The sequence below is a fragment of the Mastigoproctus giganteus genome, chromosome 12 (genome assembly GCF_048544385.1).
Source record: "Mastigoproctus giganteus isolate SK-2022 chromosome 12, ASM4854438v1, whole genome shotgun sequence".
NCBI classification, from domain to species: Eukaryota; Metazoa; Arthropoda; class Arachnida; order Uropygi; family Thelyphonidae; genus Mastigoproctus; species Mastigoproctus giganteus.
In genome coordinates, this window is record NC_143586.1 from 9756557 (window position 1) to 9782214 (window position 25658).

At 36.1% G+C, this 25658-nt stretch overlaps 1 protein-coding gene across 1 annotated transcript in view; it reads left to right on the top strand.

Moving 5' to 3' along the window:
• Nucleotides 1-25613, top strand: part of LOC150076667 (uncharacterized) — a 93773-nt gene extending 68160 nt beyond the window's left edge. The window contains exon 2 of the mRNA XM_090386599.1: nt 25277-25613. Coding sequence (XP_090242725.1) covers nt 25277-25613 — 337 coding nt within the window. The remainder of the gene's footprint in view (nt 1-25276) is intronic.
• Nucleotides 25614-25658: the final 45 nt, after the last annotated feature.

The window sequence follows — 25658 nt, forward strand, 5'->3', positions numbered from 1 at the left end:
AATTTGTGCAACACACAGCCTCATAGATGAGGCACAACAAAGAGTGTCATCATGTGAAGACTTCATCTAAACTTATCAAGACAATTCAGAATGTTGAGGACATAAAGAAAAACGTAACCGCCGAACTGAATGTCATTTTCAATTAGGGCTTGATTACTTTAAAAAAAATAATAAAACCATTTTTGAGTTCCTTCACTTTGTGCTCTTTTTATTGCAGCAGTCTGGAAACTTTATTGTTACACCTAGTATTCAAACTTTTAAAGTAGAGATACTTCGTGGATTAATGTTATTAGTGGAGTCCATTAGGGTCTGGTGCTGGACCTCCTTACTATTTACAAACTTTTATTGTTTGGAAACAATAAGGAGAAAGAAAAAGTTTACAAAACACAAAAGAAAAATAAACTTATAGAAGAAAATTTTTTTACAGAGGTTATTCAGAAGATAATTAGATTGGTTAAACAAGATTTCTCCTTGACAAGTCCTGTTGTGATCGCCAATTAACTTAATTTCTCTCAAGATGATGATTCTTATGTTTACCAATGACTCCATTATTTTACTTGGGACAGAAGTCAAGCTTACAGGTCTATAATTACTTACTTCTCCCTTTGATTCCCTTTGTGACAACGAGAGATATTCACATGTTCAATCTGTCGTAAACTTCTCCTGAATCAAAGCGTGCTGTCATGGTTACGACTAAAGATTTGCTTACCCGTTGTGCTGCTTATTTTACTATAACTGGATAGATTCCTTTAGCCTTATTTTAACTCCAATTTTTCTTTTATTTTCTTCTGATTTATTGCAAAATCATTTGGCTTCCAGTTCTAACTTGGTATACTTCTGGTATGTCCAACCCTAAAAGCTTCATGCGTGAATCTAAATGTCAAATATTTATTCAGTTTGTTAACAGCAGAATCAGCATCATCAACAGTTAGACCATTGTTATCAAGTGGATCAATGTAATTCATCCCCTTCCTTCCAGTGTTTGCATAAAGAAGTTTTTGATCTTTTTCTTTGCATTATTAGCCAAAGACATTTCATAATCTGTCTTAGTCCCTTTAGTGACTTGATTCCAGGCTGGTTTATACATACTGTAGGTCAGGTCAGGGGCGTATTCAGGAGAGGCAGAGGGGGAATATGCCCCCTTAACCATGCTTATAAGTGTTCCTAGGTTTATCAAAAAAAAACATTAAAAAATCTGGTTGTCATGCCCCCCTTACAATGATATTTGGATACGATAGTGCTGTAGGTGTCTGTATCCCTTGTTAATTTATATGCATCCTCTTGTGTTTTTCTTCTCTGCGAATAGTCTCTTCACTTTATTTGATATCTATTTAGGTCCAAATCTTGAAAAGTAATTCTTAAATGATTTAAAAAGTTTAGTAGCCTCAACAGTTAATTCTCTGAATACTTCCGATTTAGAATTTGCAGTTGTTAACACCATCAGTTAACGTTCTTTCAGTGAAAAGAATTTAAGAACTGTTTTAAATGAGAAAGTACGCCCACCAATATCATATCGATCTACATCATTTTGTTGTTCTATTCTGAAATCCAAAATATATCCACAAAAAGAATGATCGCTTAACGCTGCGAACTATACAATACAGGAAAGTGGCTGGACATCCGAACGATAGACAAACAAAATACTTATAAGAATGGATTAGGTGTGTGTTAAGACCCAAAGCAACTCTCAATGCTCTGAAGTGTCAGTATGCTGTGTCTCCAATTCCGTGTGTTTCTCTCAATTTTCTGGATGAAAAACTAGTCTCCGGGAGAAAGAAACCATGCAACCCTCGTCAATTGACTCAGCCACTTTCTGGAAAATAGCCAATACATATTCTTCGTGTAATTGATGGACACGATCACAACCATCTAGCGGGTGTGAGAGGATAGTGATTATAACCATTCTGTTACCTGTAAGGGACATGACAAAAGCACTGAAGAGGAACGATGATAAACTCCATTACAAAAAGGGTCAAATGAATTGTCATTTAGTAATCGGTTGAATTGTTCAGCGTGAAGGTGTAAAATACATTCACAGACAAGGCAGAACTTTTGAGAATGCAGTGAACAGCAGAATTATAGTCGTTATATATTGAGTGGACAGAAATCATTGGATACTTACCTATTAACGGGTAGGCCCACCATTCATTCGGATGAGGGCAGTCACACGGCGAGACATTGAGTCCACTAGTTCACGAAAGCGTTTCACAGGTAGGTATCCCATGACATAGATATCCCGTTACCAGATCAGCAACGACTCTCTCTTGTTGACTCTTTTGACCATTTTCAATCTCTGATGAACTCCGCTCACAAGTAAAGTGATTATATCTCATTTAACCTTTGTGGTTTATTATTTATATACAGTATTTAATAATTTGAAAAAATGTTTTTGTGTTTTTCTTTTATTTTATTTCTGTTATTATTTATTCTACTGTAGTTAAAGGTATTGCGCACTTACCTAGGATTTTAATGTTTAAACCAATTTTAATGGTTTATTTTACTGTTAGATTTCTCTCTTAAAATAGTTATCATCTCTGTTCAATGTTTTGCTCTCAGATACATGTTACTGGTTACCTGTTGTGTATTTTGTTATCAATAAAATAACATAAAAATCCGGATGGACATGGGCATATTTGGAAATTTCTTAGAAACGTTTTCTCAAACGTTTTGCGTGTACTCACCACGCTCATCAAAGACATATTCAACAAAAAAAAAAACGCTTCTCCAATGACAAAACCATCGTTAATGAATTCCACAATCGACTGCCACAATAGCTGTCCACCAGCCAACTGACCTTGACACACACCACAAGGGGCACGGTGACTCATATCACTCATATCATTTTACACATTGCTGTGATACAGGTGTATAGTGACTTTCCAAACACCCTGTACAGGTAACATAATGGCTACACTCAGTTAATCAACAACCCAGTACAAAAGTGGTAAAAAAAAAAAAGAGGCATTTAGGCATCATTTCAGAATGTACCACTCGTACCTTGTCCAATGGGGTCCACAGCTGATGACCGAATCGAGCTCCACTTCTGTCAGCAATAAAATGAAAGTACGCTAACACCAACACTGAACATTGATTTCTTGATATGAAAAATCCCATTCCTCCTGCTTCACGTTGATGGGAGGACCAATATGTTAAAAGAAGCATGGATCCTTTGGCCCATTCTTCCAAGTGTCAGCAAAAAGCTGCTGGTGGCGTAATACTGTGGGGATGTTTTCTTTGTGCATGTTGGATTCCTTGTTGCCAATGGAGAAACATTTGAATTCCACCAGATTATCTGGAAATCATTTCAGACCAGGCATATTCCTTTATAGATGCAACTTATTGAACTGCGAGTGCATTCGTCCAATAGAATTACCGGTATGTACCATGTCACACGACCAGAATTGTACAGAAGTGGTTCCAAGAATATAAGAGTGAATTCAGTCTACTGTAGATCTCTCCAGTCACCAGTTCTCAACTGATGTTGTGAACTGTGGGAACCAACTCGGTTAACACGGACCAGCGTCCATACTACGATGAATCCATGGCTAAAGTGGGTAAACTAATTATTATAAGATAGTTGGACTTAATATAGTGGCTACTTAGTTATGTTCTTCTAAGTGATTGCGTCTTCTTTTGTTAGTTGTTGGCGCATCGGCTTCTTGGCCATAATGCACCTCCCAAAGTTTTTGCATTTTCTACTCTGATCCAAGCCCGAGGCGGGATTCGAACCCGTGACCTTTGGGTTGCCAGGCAGGCACTTTACCCACCCGACTAGCCCGGTCAGCGTGATTGAGTCTAATAATCAGTGAACTTATTATGCGGACCCTACTTTCTATTAAAACTGTGTATTCGGAAATATATCGATAATCTTAAAATATTTCAAGAGTAAAATTAAAACTTTGTTAATTATGAATTACTTATCGATTAATTAACCCAGCTTTCACAGATGTCACTTTTGCATGTCATATTAGCTTCACAGGCTTCAGTCGTCAACAAATGATTGCTAAATTCGTTATTTTATAATGAACTTAAAAACTAACTCTCGTTGCTCACACACTGATTTAAAGGTGGACTAATGTGATAAAGATGATTAGAATCAATCTGTATTTGTCAGCTCTCTTCTTAGTAAGAAAAAAATGCTCTAAAAAAGATTTGAAGTTAGCCGACGATTTCACAACCCTTGGGCAAGTCATAGGTCTGGGGCCCCATGTGGTATATAACCCATAAAAATGATTTGGAGTTCATTCCACTCAAATTGTTGCCATCATGTCCTCCAGGCCCGATGACATGTTTTACGTTCTCGGTTGTCAATATATAAAAAAAAAACCATTACACACAGAAAGCTACCTCAATATGTTTTTTTATTAATGTAATATGCTGGAGGGAGAGAGAAATCAAACTACCATTTGGTGTCCATAGTTCCAGCAACCTGCTATCTCAGTGCATTTTTTGATGCAATAAAACGGCAATTTCTTCTCAGATTTCTGCGGAATTTAAAGAACCAGTTAACTAGACACTTGTCTTCATCCGTAATTACTAAATGTGCTTTTTTTTTGTTGATAACTGCTCGTAAAAAATTTTAATTAAATATTGGCCAAAGGGCACAAACATAATCTGATTGATAGGTAAAATTAACACGTTGATGGTACTATTTGAGAAAACTGTTTATTGATAACATGTTTAAATGTTAAGCAATAGACAGATACACGCAGTAGTGTACTATAAAGATGATTAGAAAGTGACGAGGCAGGTAGTTCATACTTTCCTGGAAAAGAATTCATTGTCATTCATTGAATTCATGGAAAAGAATTCATTGTCATTCATTAAATTCATTCAATTCACTGTTCTGGAAAAGAATTCATTTAAAAGCTGTGATAGCTGGATATTGGACAAATGTTAGTGTGTCTTACTATTGCATTGCAGTTAAACGAAACGTTCCCACGTTGGCAGATGCCCTCATGACGAACGAAACCACGGTCACACCCATAATCTTATCGATAGTGTTCGATGACGCCAAATACCACATTATGCTACTCTACGCTTTGGTGATGCAAGGAGCTGATGGTTAAATCCAAATTACCAATCGACATGGTGCAGGGAGTAACAAAACTGGACGTCGATGGATGGCACGATGATAAGTCATATCGCTCTCTTCCAGTCTGATAACGCATTTGAGTTTGAAAACAACATTTGCAACCAGAATGCGTCGTCCCAACTCGATTATTTGCAAGTGGTCTGTAGTGTTAAGGTGTATTTAATATGGTATGGCCTGGGTCCATTGACGCCTCCGTAGCCAGGTGGGCATGAGCAGCAGTGCGTTTCCTGATTAGACCGGAGTTCGAGTCCGTGGCCACCAAATACGGAGGATGCGGAAAGGTCATGGAATGACCACCGCATATCCCCGGAGCAATATGGCCTTAGTTGCTAATGCTCCTAAAAATCAAATAACAAACAAACAACTGGGTCCATTGATTACAGCGCATGGAATTCTAAAGAGAAGTATAATTGAGATATTCTATGCCTCATAGAATACCTCAATTATATTGAGATATTCTACATCAAGGAGATATATCAATGTTTGTGTTAAAGCAACCAAGGTCATAAGGTGTACTGTGCCTCTATAAATTATTTATTCTGTGGTCTGTTAGGTTGTTTTATTGGATGCAAACACTCAGCTTTTGAAAGGGGAACTATGCAGTTTTAGCCCGAAGTCGATTAATTCGCCACAGCCTGAAAAAAATGCCCATGAAAAATTGCTCTCGACTTCATGGGATTCGAAACCGGGCCTCTTCTACATGGTGTGGAAGGATAGCGATCTTAGACACATAATGACGTCAGCTCTTAACTCTTTATCCAAGACCTAAGGAGCTTTCAGCGTTTGAAAGATGTACGACTGCTGTATTAGTAAATTATCAAGTAAACCATTTCAGTCTTGCAAAGTTAACAACATGGCCGCCATTGTGAAAAGATGCAAGATTAGTTTGATATCTAATTTTCAACTTAAACCACTAATGTCTTCAGGAAGTTGAATGGAAGAAGATGGAAGTACTGTAACTGCAGAGCCGAGGATATGATGTTTTCGCAAATAATAACGGACAGCAGATTCCTTAATAAAATTAATTTAGAATAGATAATCGCACGAATTTTTATTATCGTATCTTATGTTGTTCTTAAATTTATGGAACAAAAATGCTAGTAAAAAATTATGAATTTATTAAGTTTTCTCGTTTGGTGGATTTTTGGCGCACTGCAGAATGCTTACAGTATTGCTGTACTGTGTATATATACACTGCCCTACCATTAATATCCGGACACCCCACCGTGGATGGTGAAACAGGTCCTATGCATGCAACACGTTACAGAACCTGCTATAAATATGCACACTGGGCTTCGAACATAGAATTGCAAAAGTGGGCATGCAAGATGATACGTTCAACAGAATCCAGGACTGTAGAGCGGTCCAGGATTCTCGTCCTATAGACAGACGAGTCGAGGTTTACATTCATTCTATCAATCTGATGGCCGTTCCTGGGTGTGGCGAATAATGACAGGGAAACAGATTGTATCCTCCCAAAAATTTCGTTATCGACAAAACCACGAATGCTGTCCAATACCAGGACAATTATGCACTTCCAACATTATGGCAATACTTCGGGGAAGGCCCATACCTGTATTAGCAAGACAACTCGACATGCCATACTGCTCGGATCGTAACAGAGTGGTTTAAAGACATGGGCATGGAAAAGATGGATTGGCCATCCCAAAGTTCTGATCTGAACCCTATCGAGCATCTTTGGGATGTATTGAATTGTCGAGTATGTGCATGTCGAGATCGCCCAAAGAACAACGCCGAACTGGTGGCTGCGTGAAATTTTTATTGTCCATTTTCACAATGGCAGAGTTAGCAAGTGAAAGGTGAGTAGCATGATTTTTCTCCCGAAAATTCGGGTTTTTCGATTTCTGGTCAGTTTTCAAACATGCAAACCGACCAGAGGGCCCCCAATTTATGAACTTGTGTACACGTGGTAGACAACCTTAAGACCAATCTACACGTTGGCATGAGGTTGTTCTTAATCCAATTTTATTTTAGTGGTAATGAATTAAGTAATTGAGTGTGAGTAATTGTCAGTTAAGTAATTAAGTAGATTAAATAATTACGTAGTTAAGTGGATTAAATAATTACGTAATTAAGTGAATAATTAAGTAATTGAGTGAATAATTAAGTAATTGAGTGTTCAGTCACTCACACAGAACTTTGTTTCTGGGGGAGGACACTACTACGTTTTTAACTTTTTACAAGTGTAAATATGTGACGCATGACAGTAAATCATATGATATAAAATAAAATCTCCCCCCCCCCCCAAATCGAATTAAATGTATGGAAATGCGAACAGTATTAAATAAATGTTATATTTTTTCATAATCCTTTTCTAGATGCTTCTCTCTCTCTTTCTTTAGTTAACATGTTCATGGTACATCTACAACTTGAATACTGGCGACGATGGTATTGCTGAATATGCTTTGGACTTTGCTCTCGTGGGTACAGTTAAAGAAAAGATCAAAGTCTAATGTCCCAAAAGCTATTTCGATCACAGACGTAAGGAGAATAAACGCCCTTATATACTTACTGGCTGTACGGTTACACCTAGTCTTCTACAAAATATTTCGACCTACCAGACGGACATCACAATGACCTGGCATTAGAATGCCAGTTCAACTCTTCTTTTCATCATCAGTACGATTAAATTACATTGCTACACTTTTAATATTGGTGCCGAGAAAACCATCTCGTGTCCAAGTGCAGGGCGGATTCTTTAATTACAAATATCCCTTTCTAATTTGGAGGATTAGGAACCAACAAACCTTCGGGTCAACAAAGTCACACAAATACCTAAAATAATGGAAAAGGGTAGAAAAGGAGTTACGTAAGAAGATACAAATAGATGCAGTATATTTGGTCTGACATGACATCAGGTTAGGATTAGGTGTTAAGCGTCAAAGCAACTAAGGCTATGATGAATCAGTATATTGTGCTGGTAACTGTATTTTAGGTCGGTTTGCTGTTTTGCTGGACGAAAAACTCAAGTTCCCAAGAGATAAAAAAGAAATTCAACATCGCCTGAGACTGACTATTGTGAAAAATGTCTCATAAGAATTCCTCGTGTCTTTGACAGGATTCGAACTGAGGCCTTTTTAGGAGGAGGGTGATTAAATCCACTGCGTTATCTGCAAGGGCAATGGGGGCTACATTCCAGGTGAGCTAGAAAATATGTAGTTAGTCGGTCTCAAGCGATGGTAACATGCTCTTTTCCTTCGGGTAACTCGGGTTTTTCGTTCTACAAACAGAAAATCGACCTCAAAACACAATTTACAGACAATATTCACTGAGCGATATGGCCTTAGTTGGCGATACTCCTAAAGCCCTACTACAACAATTCAATCCAATCTCTGGCTTCTGAATAATGTAAGCTAATGTTTTTATCGGACATTATCATATGAATTAAATACTGAATGCTACTTTCGCTTTCTGTACGTGAGACTACACTGTCTGAAAGCTTGTTTGCAAACGAATGAGTTTGAAACCAATCCATCACAACTCCAAAAATTGATTCATACTTTTTGTTTTATATGTTTTGCTGTCTCCTCATTCTTTATTTACATTTCTAATTCGTTTCGATTTGTAATGTCTGTTTGTTAGAGACGTAGACCTCGAATTAAGTCTGCAAAGAAAACATTGTACGATGATAATAACTTCCGCTAATTTTCAAAGCTGCCACCAACCCATTATTGGTGTGAAGACTAAAGATGCATCAATAAAAGCAACTTTGAAGTGGCACTTTACCAGCGCCCCATGTGGCAGACGTAGTGAATTATCGCCCTGCAGGATGCTGTGTTTGCTTTTCCTCTCAGTTTTACAGCTGACAGGTCCTGCTTTGTCATTCTGTGCAGTACGAAGTGTGATCAAACTACGCCACTACAAATACCATTTACATTATTTAAATGAAGTGAGCAGTATTAAGCCAGTGTATTAGATTAAGTAGATTTCGGATTATTTAATTAATCTAATTGTGATTACATTTAAAGTTAATGACTACTTTAAAATAACAATTATTTAATTCAAACTAACTCGCCATATTCAATGTTCAGCTCTTAAATAAATGAATGAGTAATTCTTATTTCAGTTCAGAACAGATTTTATTTATGAACTTGACTAATTATTGTAAATTTTAATTAATAACTAAATTACGCTAATTATATGATTAGAAAACAAAATGTTGCGACGTTAACCTTTCTAAAGGAAAATTTTTCTTTTGAAATGGAACTTTTTGATATTTAGACAGAGAGACAATTGGACAACATTTGACAAAGATCAGCTGAAAAACTTCCAGTTGAGCATCGTGGAAAAAAATATATAAAGTTGTTGTAGTAGGTTTTTAGGAGCATCCGTGACTAAGGCCATATTGCTCCATGTATACTGTCCGTAAATTGTGTGTATCCAATGGTTTTCTGTTAGTTGGATGAAAAATCCGAGTTTCCGGGAGAAAAAACTATATTATCCTCGTCTTACATCATGAACGGGACTCGATCTTAGGTCTTTTCCACCCGATATGGGGGAGGACGTCGATTCTACCAACTGTGGTACCAACGAGAGCGAAAGAATAAAGTAAGAAGACATTAAAATGCAAGGACAAAACAGGTTTAAAACATTTTAAAGTTTGCAAACCGGAAAAAAAGATAGAACCTTGTTTTCTCACTCTTTCCCAATGACTCTGGTTGTGGATGTTGGAAAATAATGTTCGGATAAATAGGTTATAAGTCAGCTACTTTTCTTTGTTTCTTCTCTTCCGTGACCATCTATATGGCTTTTTCTATAGTTTTTTCATAAACATTCTTTTCTCTTTCTTTTTCATATTTGTACCATATTAATTCTACTTGTAAAAAAAAAAAAAGAAAAGAAAAACAGAAATAATAATAGGTATAAGGATTTCTTCTCTTAAAAATTATATTTATCATATGGGATATGAATTGTCTCATATGATATAAATCCCAATTTGGATTATATCATATTTAAATTTTAAGTATAACATTTAAAAATGTTGTGTTTGCAACTATTGTAGTCAATTTCCTTCAAAGAAATGAAGACATGGGCTGAATTTAAAGGGTGGGTCAGTTTCAGACATGTTGAAATCCGTCCCATAATTTAACATCATCTGTCCCACCATTTAACAAAAACACTACCTAGGGAGTTCAGCTATATATCCTTGACATCTGCATTTATTATAAGAAAGACAATTAAAGAAGATCTGCAACTACCAAAGGAAGATATCAAAAGCTTGCGCACCAAAAACCACCTTAAGTGCAATTACTTACATTAAATGTTGGATTATCAAACAATACATGTGAATCTGAACGTTAAGGAGATAAGTGAGAATTTTTTCTGTTTTATCTAACTTTAAGCGGATATAAAATAAGTTAAGTTTTTTTAAGAGTGAGTTCTTAAAAGTATTTGGACACTCTTTCTTACTTCTGAAGGAACAGGAACGTGTAGAGGAAAGGCCAGAGATGCCAGTAGCGATAATTACTAATCATTACCGCTATCTCTTTTCTGGCTACTGACATGTCGGACATGTCAGTAGCCAGATCGTTTAAGGGTCTGGCCGATGTGAAAACGTGGATAATAGAAGGTGATACAACAGTTAATCAATGATCCCAAGAAAAGCCAAGAAAATTAACAAACAGTGAAGAGAGTAGTATATTATCCCCAAAGACTTTCCTATAAAATCCAGGGTTTGAGCTCAAGATATCAATCAGCCTGCCAAAGAATAATATGTGCACCGATTATTGGGAAGGTTTGATTTTCACAGGAGAACGGCAACTCTCTCTCAAGTTCTCCTATATAACACCAATGTACCTCGAAAAGCAATAATTATCCATCTTTCATGGACTTTGAAACAAGACAAAGAGCTCCAAGAGTCACGAATCGAGCTACAAAATGTCCAGATCTGACTGTCACATTTCTAAGAAAGCACAGAGCACTGCCTATTGCATTGCATTCTCCCAAATATTAAGTTTGGAATAGGATGCATCATGGCGTGGAGCTGCTAACCGTTGGGCGGAGTATTGAAAATCTCAATGCTTCTTCGTCTACTGCAGGGGTCGGCAACCTTCGGCTCTTTAACTTTTAGCTCATATGAAGCACAATTTGAAAGAGGACTTAAAAATGAAGGACATATGTAGTGCAAGACTAAAATGCCTTAAAACTGAAATTGAGGATTTGGAGAGGCTGCCCTTGCAATTCTACACAAATGGACGGCAATAGATGAGTTGAAAAAGCAAGACCAAATTGTATTCGATGCGTGGAGTAGCTTACCGGACAAGTATATAAATTTGAAAATATTTGCGTTTAGACTTCTCTCAGTTTTTGGTTCGACGAATTTTTGCGGGAAAATATTTTTGAACATGAACTATATTAAAAATAAATCAAGAAATTGTCTGAACAATGCGAGTCTCTCAGCGTGTTGAAAGCATGTCTCATCAAGATGAGAATTCCTTGAGACTCGCTCAAGGAATTCAGCAGCAAAAGTCACATTAATTCGTACCTAATTGTATGTTTGTTTACGTTTTTTTCAGTATTAATAAATAATATTTCAAAAAATATATTTTTTTAATAAAACACCTTCCCACTCTATTCCATTTATTAAAAAAACTCACCCATCCCTCACCCTCCCACCAGCTTGAGCTGAGGTGCTGCTCTTCGGATTGTCTTTTTTTTTTTTTTTAATTAGATCAAAAATGGCTCTTCACTCAAAAAAGGTTGCCGACCCCCGGTCTACTGCATTGATGATTTATAAAGCGCTTTATTACAGCCTACATGCTGTCCACTCTATAAAACTAAGCATTCCATACTGTACCATGATAGTGCTTCCCCATAAGGCTTGGACTGTATGTTTTCTTCAATAGCTGCTTTGAGGAAAACGTATCCCACAATTAATCTGTCAGTTTCCAGAATGTAAATCCCACAGGAAAACCTTTGGAATGAATTTGGAATGCCAGGTGAGGTCGAGGGCAATATGGTATATTGTACTATTTTGCTACGATGGCAACTGCACTGAAGGAGGAATGGCACCAAATTGCTATTTATCGCGAGTCAGTTGGTCTCTTGTAACTCCCTCCAAAGATTTCTAACGGTCTTCTGGGTAAATATTTAATAGAAATCTCTTTTCTCCAACAGTACGTGTTCCAGCTTTGAGAAGACAGCTGTGGAATGAAGTTAAAATGTTTTAAAAAAGGGCTATGAAACCCTGAATTTAATATGATGTGTAAAACAGTAAAAATTTAAACTTTGTGACTATGGCTGAAACTTTTTATGAGATATAGTTAACATGGTACTTAAATACTTACACATAATCTCTAAATTTAAAAACTCACTGGAGAGTTTTTATACAAAAACGAGTCATTTCGGAATAAAAAATAGTTAAACTGAGTCCTGTCCTGCATCCAACTGAAGTTTTTGAACTGCGTTTCTGAAATAATTTATTAAAATTTTTTCCTTTAAATTTTTTTTATTATTTTTTAAAATTTTCATTGTAAATTATTCACGTCCATCTGATAATCAAACTCAAAAACTGATATTGTTTTTAGTCGCTTATTAATAGTAATTATTAATAGCAACTACATGTATTAAGTTACGTTAAGCTAGTAAATTCAATTTAATTATATTACTGTATTTAAAATAAACTCATTATATTTTAATACCGCTCACTAGAGCAAACAAATAGGTTAGGAGGCAATATCTAGTCTTGGGGAGTAATTTAGAAACACCTGTGCTAAGGTATTTTTGTTCCACAGTCGAGCCAATATTTATGATGCAAGAAACCACAGTCAACCAGAAAGACAGAGTTTAGTTTAGAACTGAGTCTAAACTAATATGTCTTTTTGGTTGACATTTTTAGCAATTTCACTGACAAGAATGTGAGTGCGAGGTGGAACTCAACACATATTTATCTTTTATTTGCCATTTATGCTAGTCAGTGTTGATACAGCCATTGTGCTATTAAATTTCCATTCTGCTGAGCACCTGCCATGTGCCACAGCTTCTGTATCCTTAGGTCGTATATCTAAATGGGTATCTCGCCGATTCGTGACTAGTGTTTAAATTCAATCTGTCGTAACCTTTCCTGTAATTAATTTTGTTGCAACTTTTCTGTGATATACAATGATTAGACCCATGGGAACACACATAAACATTTTCATAATGACCTCCGATTCTGTCCTTGGACGACAAAGGCTAATGGAAGCAATGCTATTAAAGTATTATAGGAGGGAATCATTTCTCTTACTTTGTTAAAATAATGTGACCTTCAAAAGTTTTGCAGTTTGAGGATAAGATCCAAATAAAAAGAGATTAAAAAAAACAAGATTAACAAAATGTTGCGTGCAAATGTTAATATTCTGTTGTCTGGAAGCTTAATCACACCGAAACAAAAGTATTTCAAGTACTCATCGTTAATGGCAGTAAGCAGAAATAGCACGCAAGGTTAAAACGGTCGAAAAGTGAAGGTCGTTTTACAATTTTATTCCCATTCCATACTTTTAAAAAGACATTGTTCATACTCAACCAAGACCAGAGTGGGACTGCGAAATGCGCCCACACAATGGATTCCAACATTTAATTATGTTTTTATTTATAATGACCAATATGTCATTGCTATTATTCATTACTGATTTGTTAATAGTTATTCACATTAATAAAATTATTATTAATTGAGAGTATTTACTTTAATTCAATTTAATTTAATTTTTAAGAAAAGCAAATTTATCTACTCATTAATTCCATGCTGAATTATCTACAATGATTTGCAATCTGAATTTAAATGATTTCAATAATTCAATAATTAAACAATTTCAATAATTCAATAATTTTAAATAATTAAACAATTTCAATAATTCTCAACAATTTTCAATAATTCAATGTCCAATAATTCATCTTGCGCCATGAACTCATCAATCAATCAATAATTCTCAACAATTTTCATTAATTCAATAAGTCCAATAATTCTCAATAATTTCAATAATTCTATATGTTAAATAATTTAAATAATTCTATAAGTTAAAAAATTCAATAATTATATGAGTTAAAAAATTCAATAATTCTATACGTTAAATAATTCTCAATAAGTTCATTACTTCTCAACAATTTTCATTAATTCAATAAGTTCAATTATTCTCAGTAATTTTAAATAATTCTATAAGTTGAATAATTCAATAAGTCCAATAATTCTCAATAATTCTGTAAGTTAAAAAATTCAATAATTATATGTTAAAAAATTCAATAATTCTATAAGTTAAATAATTCTCAATAAGTTAAATAATTCTCAATAAGTTCAATACTTCTCAACAATTTTCATTAATTCAATAAGTTCAATTATTCTCAGTAATTTTCAATAATTCAACAATTTCAATAATTTTTAATAAGTTATTCTCAGTAATTTTCAATAATTCAACAATTTCAATAATTTTTAATAAGTTATTCTCAGTAATTTTCAATAATTCTGAATAAATAATTTTGTAAAGCAGCCTGTAACTTTATTAAAATAAATCAAATTGAAAATTTTAATGATAAATAATTAAATTAAAATAATTTGAAACAAAAATATATAATTTTAGTTAATATAACTTTTTATAAATTTTTCTGAAAAAAAAAATAACAGGGCTTGAATATACGCTAAATGTTAAATTAAATTTGAAATTTCAACCCTTCTTTACGTAGGAGCTGTTGACAAAATTTCATAGCTTTGTACACAGTGGTAATTTTAAAGGAGGGAAGAGGAGTTGTAATTTTAAGTTTATTACTCAAATATTTCTTTCGTTCACTAATTTTTCCAGCCATGTTTTATTCACCAATTTTAACAAAATTAGTTCTGCGCAAATTATCACTCTCATACCAGATTTGCTCCTGCTGCCACCTATCTTCTGACAGCAAAACTTACAGAGTTACAGAAATGATTTATGTTTACTCCGCATTTTTGTAGCCTACCATGTAATTTTCGACATTAAATAAACTAAACTTGCCAATAACTTGTCCGCTTCGGGTTATAATTTTATCACAATCTTGGGATCAAATCCAATGAATGATGTAGCCAGATATTTATTACTCAAAAAGAAATGCTCAAGGTGACAGCAATTTTATGCAAATCGGTTATCATTTTTGCCATCATTCGACACTAAACTTGGCAGTCAAGTAATAGTTATTCAGGACCTACAGCAACACAATTTTCTAATGTCACGCACAGCCCAAGGAAACCATGCTTCTTTTGCAGAGATTAAAGGTGATGCAGTATAAGGAAATTAACCCTTGGTCAAGGACGTATTAGCGCTTTTGAAAATATGGACTTTTTTTACACCGTTTGAAAATATGGACATTTGGGTGATAAGACATCTTGGGAATTACCCCACTATACTAAAAAAGTTCTTGGGATGTATCTTTGTCTTGATTTTAATGTTAAGTTTCAGTAATACAAAGTAGTTTTTTGCATGGCGGTTAACATTGTAGCATCAAAGTGCGAATCTTTGTAATGGGGAATGAATATGTCCACTTGTGCATACCCTGCTTCAGGAATTCAGAAAAAAATTGCTCATTTGAAGAAAGGGGCACAAGGGAAAAAAATACATAACAAATATAAACTGCATATAAAAACATTGTACTCTGTGGCCACGGCCAGATTTCAATATAAGCCATGGCTTAGGGGTCTTTGAGGTCCTCTCCTCTTCTCTTTCATTTGTGAAGATAAAAATGTATAATTGCACAATTTGGAGCCTCTTCGCATGTTTTGACTTCGGGGAACATCATGCTTAAATCTACCACCGTCCTTGGCAGTTTAGTGGGCGCCATACATGTGGGAGAGAGGGAGGGAGGGAGGGAGCAAGGTTTTGTTCGTGAGATTTTTCCACCTGCGCAATATGCAAATCGATCCTTGGACACACAGTTGTTCAGCCAAAATGCCTATCGAAGCAGTGTTGAATCCAGAGAATTTGCACCAGGGGTGAAGAATGTAAACTTCCGTGGGCACATGTAGCACGTGTGTATATTTTTTATTATTATGTAATATGTTACAAAGAAATCTGTATATTTATGAATGTTATAATAAGAGAATATGAGAAAACAAAAGGAAATATTTATTATTTAGTATCTAAATACTAATAGTCAGTTCACAAAAACCACATTACTGACAATAATAATATGAAAATCGCCGATTAAAATTCGCAAAAAAAAATCATATTATAATAATCTTATTCTTCTTTGCATCAATCACTTCATATATTAATTTTTCCGATAACTCATTCGGGCCTTCTAAGTGTATCTTCATGCAATCTTGCAATATTACAGCACAGATACATATATCATAAAAATATTATAAAATGTATAATTTAATAATATAAAATGTATAATATTCACAAGTAGACTCTCGCTCTGAAAAAAAAACAAAAACAAAACCAAATAAAGGGAATCTGAAAACCATAAAGCGAAACTGCCGACGATTGAAATAGTAGCTACAGTACACTCCTCTCTCTGCCCAGACATCGTTTAGCCCTTTCCCTGAAAGTCTAGGAACACTTTATAATTACAATAGCATCCGTCATTGAGGGACCAATTCAGGCGAATCTATTCACTGCATGTGATCAAGTCGATCTTTTTTGTGATATACAAACATAGAATTAGTTGCAAGTAGACCGTTTGAGTGAAACGCTATCAAGAGATGGTTTGTGTGAAAATAAAGGGAACCATAAAATAAAAATAGACAATATTTCTAGCCGCAAATTGTGCCGCTAGAAATATTGCCTATTTAATTATTTTGAATTTCATGTCTTTTGAATTTTAGTGATTTATTTTCGCTGTGTACCACCTAATGAGTACCACACTTTAGTTGCTGTGATTTTTTGTGTTGTTTATTTGACATAAATTTATTGAATTTATAATTTATTACATAACTTTATTAGATGACATAAATTTATTGAATTCATGTTTTATAATTACAACACTGTGTAAACTGATAATTGGATTTCAGGAAAGCTTTTGACACTGTTGCAAATGGAAGATTACTGAACAAATTGGATCAGTATGGTATTAAGGGTAAGTTCCTACAATGGATAAAAGGGTGGCTGAGTGGGAGAAGACAGAGTGGTAATCCATGGACTCTGCTGTTTGTGAACTAATGTTATTAGTGGAGTCCCACAGGGTTCGGTGTTGGGCCCACTGTTGTTTTGTATGTTTATCAATGATATTGATGAAGGTATATCAGGCTTAGTGTCGAAGTTTGCAGATGATACAAAGGTTGGCAGGGTTGTTAATGACAGTAATGGTGGTGTGCTACTGCAACAGGAGCTAGAAAATTTGGGTAGATGGGCTGAGAAGTAGCAACTGAAGTTTAACATTTACAAATTTAAAGTATTGCATATGGGTATTGCATAAGTTGCTTGAGCGTGTACAGAGAAGGGCAACAAGATTGGTGAGGGGAACGAAGGGGTCCTCTTACCAAGAAAGGTTCTGCAAATTGTAGAGGCTGGAGACTAGGCATCTGCGAAGTGATCTGATTGAGGTTGTTTGTTTGTTTGTTTGTTTGTTATTTGGTTTTTAGGAGCATTAGCAACTAAGGCCATATTGCTCCGGCATATGCGGTGGTCATTCCCTGATCTTTCCGCATCCTCCGTATTTGGTGGTGACGGGCTCCAACCCCGGTCTAATCAAGAAGTGTGTGCTACGCACTGCTGCTCCTTCCCACCTGGCTACGGAGGCGCCCTGATTGAGGTGTATAAGGCCTTGAATGGGTTGAGCACGCTGAATTCTGATGGGATTCTTCCGCTTGCTCAGATTAGGAACATGAGGGGGCATAAATTCAAATTGAGGAAAGACAGTTGTAGAATAGATGTGCGGAAATTTGCCTTTAGCCAGAGGGTGGTTAATTGCTGGAACAAACTTCCATCTATCGTTGTGAAAGTTGATAGTTTAAATAAATTCAAGGAGGAACTGGACAAACTTTTAGAGGGAATGGTTGTGTGAATTTTTTTTTTTTTTTTTTTTTTTTTGACCGATGCTACGTAATACCACGTTTGCAAGAAAGCCAGCTTTCAATTAAAATTAAACAAAAAATGTGCCGAAATTTTCAACGTCCGAGGTCTTTGAACGAATATTAAAATAAAAATTTCTATTTTCCGCCGGGGGTGAATTTTATTCCACTGGTGGTGAAACTCACACCCTTTGGATTCAACGCTACGAAAGGAAGAAGAATACTTCCTTAGCTACAACTGCATGATAGCTCACATAGAACAGCTTCTTTACAACCATTTTTTCTGCATGTTGTTCCAAGGTAGCACATGCTATCTAATAAGAAATCAATCAGTGCTGAATCCGGCTATCATAGCAGCCTCATCTTTTAAATAAATGGCTAGTTAACCTATTGGCGAGCCACCTGTTTGAAAGCAGTGCAGGACAACTTGCCTTTACTCGTTGTAAAGGCAAGTTGTCCTGCTGTGAGATTTAAAAAATAAAAAATAAAAAGTTCTCTTTATACTCGTGGACGACGATCTGATTAAAGGAGCTCACAAGATCGAAAGAATACAAGAAACGGCACCGTTTTTAGCAGTCACGGGCTTAAGTTGCTCTATATGTGCAATTTAAATTCTGCTGGCTACAAAAACAGGTTAAAGGACAGGATGGACCTGAATCTTATAAAGAAAGAAATGTCACTCTTTCTGCGTGGGTTTTTAAAAGGCAAATGCGATTGTTGATATGAGTGCCCGATTACTTTCTTAATATTTTTGGATTGTAAAATGCGACGGATTAATGTACTGAGAATTCTAAAGTGCTGGATTTTCATATGTACATATATGGAACAGCAGAAAATAGCGTTTCGTTTTTCCTTCATTAATACCTAGGAACCTCATTGTCCATCTGGTGGCAGCGAAAGCTTCAGCTATAGAAAAAAGTACGTTTATTCATGAGTTGACACAAGTAACTAATCGTATTTTTAAACGAATAACACCGAACAGTAGGCGAATCTCTTATTCATTAATAACTGGACGGCACTGTTCCAATTGGTTTTGGACTTATTTGGGTCACTCATCAGACAACCGGTAGGTAGCCTTAATTAGCGACTTTGTGTCGAGCAGTGAATAAATGTGTAGAATCTAAAGGATCAGTCCATCCCATCGCAGCCCAGTGCACCGTCGTGTATATGTAAGTAAAAGTTTTACAAAAAAAAAAAAAAAAAAACCCGATTTGTAATAACATTAAAAACTTACTTTCCTTTTAAAGAGGTGTCTATGATTTTCTGAACACACTGTATGTGCAATTGCAATGTAAATTTTGGGTTTCGCATCGCAGTGCTATTGTTCACCCTTAAATGCGCCTGCATTCAGCTTTATACGGTAAAAAGCTGTTTTAAAAACCAATTGGTCAAATGATTATTTGTGTATATTTATTAAGGGAACTTTTTCCTGTTCGTTTCACTTACCAACCCTCCAGTTCCACAAAACATTCAAAGTAACAAATGTATCTTGAACCTTAAGGGATTTATAGTGAATTTTGTATTTGGTGAAATAATAAACGATAAATAAAAAGGTAAAAATGTATATTAAACTATTCCTTATCCTGTGGATACTTACTGAAAACTTATTTGTACACAATATGACAAATTTCATTGGTTTCTTTGAGATCTTTGGCACCTGGAGTTTGAATTTTGTAGCTGGTCGTGCACATCCCGCTTGCATTTTCCCCCCAAGATTGCAGGAGCTGTGAGGTTCTTCACGATGGTCCTTCTCTGGTCTGCTACTCGCTGTTTAGCGAGTAGCAGACCAGATTCTCAGGTGACCTGAATATCTAGGAATCATTCCAACCACTTGGTACATCGTCTCGCCCTGTACATTGTCATATCTGTCTCTGCTTTGGTTATTTTGTAGTAGTTAGTATATTCACACGATGAACATATTAAGCACAGTTGAACAGGAAGCACTTCCAATTGGTTGGCTGGATGGTTTTGCCCTTCCCTTGTGGTAGCTATACAGTACCACTTGCTCCACTGTCTTCTTCAACAGACTGTCTCTGTCTCCCTTTGCCTAAGGCATGAACGCGAGTGACTTTATCCTGCACCACACTTGATGCAGTATGATTATTACTTTTCTTCAACATGGAGGTGGTGGATCTCTGTTTAGCTTCGGCTATGTGCAGTGGAAGTGTTAGTTTTTGGGAGTGACACCAGATGGTGCCACTATCTGCCTCAGACGATCTTGGGGAATGTAGGTCCGCTAAAGCGACTTTTGCAATGGTGTATTATTATTATTGTAATTTATTGCTACTATTATTATGCTTCTGCCAAAGCGGGACTCCAACCTGGTTCATCAGGCTGGTTGAACAGTGTCATAATCATTAGGCCATTGCACCACTGGTTATTTTATTTACTGTTTATTTATTTATTTTTGGCTGGTGTAGCAAAAGCCTGTAGCTTCCTTAATGCTAATATTAGCTCATATTTCTGAAACTATACCATAATATATGAAACCGTTAAAAAATAAACGGTGAAACTATACCATTTCAGTGTATGTACATACACTCTTGTACATCTTGTACATACACTGAAATCAGAACTATGCTAGTAGGCAGCAAATGGCCCATTCCACATCTGACATGTTCAATTTAGCTGAGATCAGGGTGAGTTTTGACATTATGAATAACAGAGAACTTACGAGAATGCTCATTGAATCAGTCCGATGCTGACAAAATAACACTGCATGTACACATCAGACGACCAGTTACACATCTACATCACTGGGCTGTGGCCCAGTGATGTAGATGTGTAACTGGTTGCCTGTGAGCTACTAATTGATATGCACTGGGAAGCTGAGGGGATTTCCATCTAAACTTGCCCACAGACCATTATCCCCATCCTTCATTCAGCACAGTTTGTATTTCGAAAATAAAAACTTGATTCATTGGCCACGCAATCCATTTCTAGTCATTCACAGTCCAATGGCCGACTTCCATGCTTACTATGTGCATATACTGATGGGCTGCCAGAAGGGGTATTTGGGTGGGTCACTGGCTGCAATAGCTCATCCATCCTAGTATCAGACATGCAGTTCGTATTGAAATGGATAATGTAAACCCCACACAGCAGCGACTTGGCAGTTGCTCTACTGTGACATGTTTTTTCTGCTGAAGAGTGCATTGGATCCTCTCATCCCTTGGGTCAACTTTTCGATAGCCTGCATGGGACTTCTTGCTGGTGGGCTGTTCTATTGTTGGGCCAGTCTTCATTCAAATGAAATTTGGATGTGGGAACACCGGATGAACGTTGCTTTGTGCAACATACTTGCCTTTGCTGATGTGGCCTCAATGATCATTCATCAGGTCAACCCAGGTTTAACCCATTGTTCACACAGAATTGATATTCTATCCTTATATAGAGAGACTGTACTATGTTGTTGTGGCACAAAGTGACAGTTGGGGGATGCTCCTAATGCAAAGGTATCTCATGTACACTGACTGATCACTGAATTATGACTACCTACCTAATATTTCGTAGATCCTCCTTTTGCCCTCAGTACAGCAGCTATCCGACATGGCATTGAGTCAACAAGATGTCGGAAGTGTTTGGGAGGTATGGTAACCAAGCTGTGTGCAATGCAGGTATGGATGTGATTGGTGTATCCAGACTCTTTGGTGCATTATGACGTTAGCTGCCAATGCGCCATTAAAAACTAAATCAATCAATCCAGACTCTTGATATGCCTTTCTATAGTGTCCCACAAGTGCTCTATGGGATTGATATCGGCGGAGTTCGGAGGCCAATCGATATGCTGGAAGTCAGAACTGTGTTCCTCAAACCATTCCTGCATAACATGCCCAATGGCTTGGCGCATTGTCATCTTGGAAGACACCATCGCCATTCGGGAAAAACTGTAACATAGCGGGGTGTACACAGTCAGCAAGCAGTTGACGATAGCAGAAACCACTGATACGTTCTTCCACATGCACCAAGGGTCCAAGTTCCTGCCAGTGAAACATGCCCCACACCATACAACCGCCTCCACTTTTGATACCATGCATGATGGATCAAGAGCCTCACGTTGTTGACGCCAAACACGACCATCCAGTGTCGAGTAAATAACGTGACTCATCTGACCAGCACACCTTCCTGTCTTCTAACGTCCAAACTTGCATGCTCTTTGCACCAGGCAAGTCTTTTATGTCGATGAACCTTGGTTAGGAGAGGATGCCGTAGGGGTCATCTGCTGGTATAGCCCATATGCGTGATGCACGGTCATGCCAGATATTGTTCCGGGTTGGCCCATGCTGTATTGGGTAGTCAACTCTTCAACATTGCTATGCCTGTTCACTTGTACAAGTCGTCGGACCCAGCGCTCACCTTTAACATCAACCTTTGCAGTTTTGCCATTGGGTCATTGTTTGGCCATTTTGACTCCAGTCCTGGTACACCTTAACTATGGCAGATTTCGAACAACCCACCAGTTGAGCCATTTGAGAAATTGAGGCACCAGCTCGTCGAGCACCCACAATCTGTCCTTTATCAAAGTCCGATAAATCCTTTCTTTTACCCATCATTCTCGGAATTTTACTACCTACTGAACCACTGACACCTTATCTATGCTACATAGGTCGACTAACTCCACAATCTCGTACCTCATGTGGTCATTGGTTGCATTCAGTATTGTGGTCATAATGCAGTGATCACTCAGTGTATATTTAAACAATAATGAACAGCCAGTAACCATCAACTAACTCAAGCAATTTGAATACATGATGCTAAAAGTAATCAACATTCAATAAGTATCTTCTGTCTTCTCAATTTATACATGGTTCTAGTATACAAGTTTTTTTCAATCAGTGTTTGGGGTTACCATTAAAGAAAAAAGAATAAATCTTAAAGCTGTAAACCCCAGTGCAGTCCTATTTAAAAATAAATAGCGTATTCATAAAATAAATATGTATTATGTCATGGTATAGGCAGTGCAAAAAATACTGACAATTTTTCAACTATAACAGATAAAGCAATATGCAAATATGGAAGGAATTTTTAACTCCTTAAAGATTCATATTAATTGTGTCCTACACTGACCACAATTTAAAAGCACATTTAATAACTCTTTGATATTGATTGACTAGTTACATAAATTGTGTAAATAAAATCAAATGCTATACAATTATTTTTTTCCTAATTTTAAAATAGCATTGTACAAATAAAATATGAGATAGAAGCTATTATACTCTGTATTACAAGCTTCACAATGTTAAAATATGCAAAAAATGGATAAAATATATATAGTAACTTTTGACACTGCCTTTCTTGAGCAATTAGCTTGTATTTGCTTTTCTGCCTACTTTGCAAAAAAGGAAGAAGAAAAATAATTATTATAAACTATTCATTCTATGATTCATACTACAATCTCATGTATCTACATATGATTGACATTTATGTCATTATTATCAGAATATGTTGATGATGACACAAACTCCCCCTTTCGTTTTCAACTTTCCATAGTTTTGTCACAATGATGAATATTTCCAATTCAAAGATTGGGTGCATGCAGGACTGGCCACAAGTATGTTCAACTGGTTTTGTTGAACAGGGCCCCACGCTCAAATGGCCTCAATAATATCATCCACGTCTTTTCTGCATTTTTATCAATGAGCTTACCGCTATCTTAATGTCTAATTAACCACATTATCGTCACTCCAAGAGTGCTTGAACTCTTGGAGTGACAGAGTAAAAAGGAGTAAATTTTTGGAGTAAAAAATATTCAACTTGAAAATTGCTAGAAGTATAGTGTATATTTCATTCTCATTGTGTACGTTTCGTTTAATATCGAACATTGGACATTATTTAAAAATGTAATTTTTTTGTTATACTCACTTTCAATAATATCTGTATAGTATTTAACTTATGGAACTAAGGAAATAGGGCCCGCAAGTAATTCCTGAACAGGGCTCCGCAAGTAATTCCTGAACACGGTCCCGCATGTAATTCTTGAATAGGGCCCTGCAAGTAATTCTTGAACAAAACCCCCACAAATTTTGGGGATGGCTCTGGGTGTACATACGCACCTCTGTCTCTATGCATCAAATGTTTCTTGCATTACATATACAACCCTTCTAACTACTGTTGGCATCGAGGGGTTAAGTGATATATGATGTCCACTTGGCCATACATACTCAGCTGAAGCTGAAGTGAAATATGCATGGCATATAGCATTTATGTTTTTTCCCAATTGGTCTTTAAGCTGCTTCTTTGTCTCACCGATCTAGCTCATGTTACATTCTAAACAGTTAAATTTTATTTTCCTGTAACCATTCACTCCATAAATGGTACATGAGAGTATTCAGATCTTAATGCAACTGTAACTGGCAGGTTGAATAATTTAAAGATAACACAAGGCTTTGGCCACGATAACATAGCCAATGTAATACAAAAAAAAAAAACTCTCTAACATCACAGCAATTAATTCACTATTATCTTCAAGCATTCACTGGAAAATTACTAAATAACTTCTAAAATTTGCTGAGTGACAACTGTAGCTGTGACGATACTAAGTAGTACTCTCCAAAGAAAAAGCCATTATGCATATATTTAAAAATATGGAATATAAAGTTTGAGTCAAAGCGTACATAAATAAGTTGAAAATTTTTTAAAAATTTTATCTCTTCATGAATTTTCTGAATTTTGGTCAGGAACTGGTACCACAGAAGAAACAGACTAGGCTGATCATTCTGGGCACTAAAGCAAAGAAAACATGCCTTGCTCACTAGTGTCACAAGATTCATACTGTAGCATAAGCATTATCAGTATTGGGAGTATTTATTGTCATTGCAAGTTTCCTTTTACACATGTCTTGCAAATGATTAATACTGACCCCTCCCCTCATACAACTCATGCTAGCAAAAGTTTCTGGTATTTTATTTTTCAAGAGTTGTCAATCCTACTTAATAATGATTGGAATGATATATACAGATAGTACGATCAACTCTAGATCACAAAAAAGGATTCAAAGGATATACCTAAAAGAGTAACCTCTTTGTTCATGTTTGTGGAAGATATGTTTATTTTTTTGGCAATGCTAAATGACTACTAATGGACAAATTTTTGTGCTGTTTCACTATTTAGTATACTGCTGATAAAAAAAAAACAGGCCAATTATATTTTTCTTAAATTAAAAAAAAAAAAAAAAATTGTGACAATTAACTATATATTCCTTTATTTTGCAGGTTGCACGTCGCTGTAGCACTGGCTATTCTAGCAATCAGTAATTGGCATACAGTCATTGCAGCACCATCATCACTTACTTCAAGAACATCTCCAGTACATTTTATTAATCCCATGATTGCATATTCAGCATATATGCCACCTCCACTTTTGCCTCCATCATCTGTTTTTAAGCTTCCTTTAAAATTCCTCTCCAATGCCAAACCTTTTCGAATTATTAATGGGTTTGGTCCAAAACCCATACCACAAGCCCTGTCAAAAATTATAAGAATACCTGTGAAGTTTATATCAAATGCGAAACCAGTGGGAGTATTCATAAAGAAGTTTGCTTTTTACTGACTTGAATGCAAGTGGAGCATTTAGAACTCAAATATATGCCAGTAA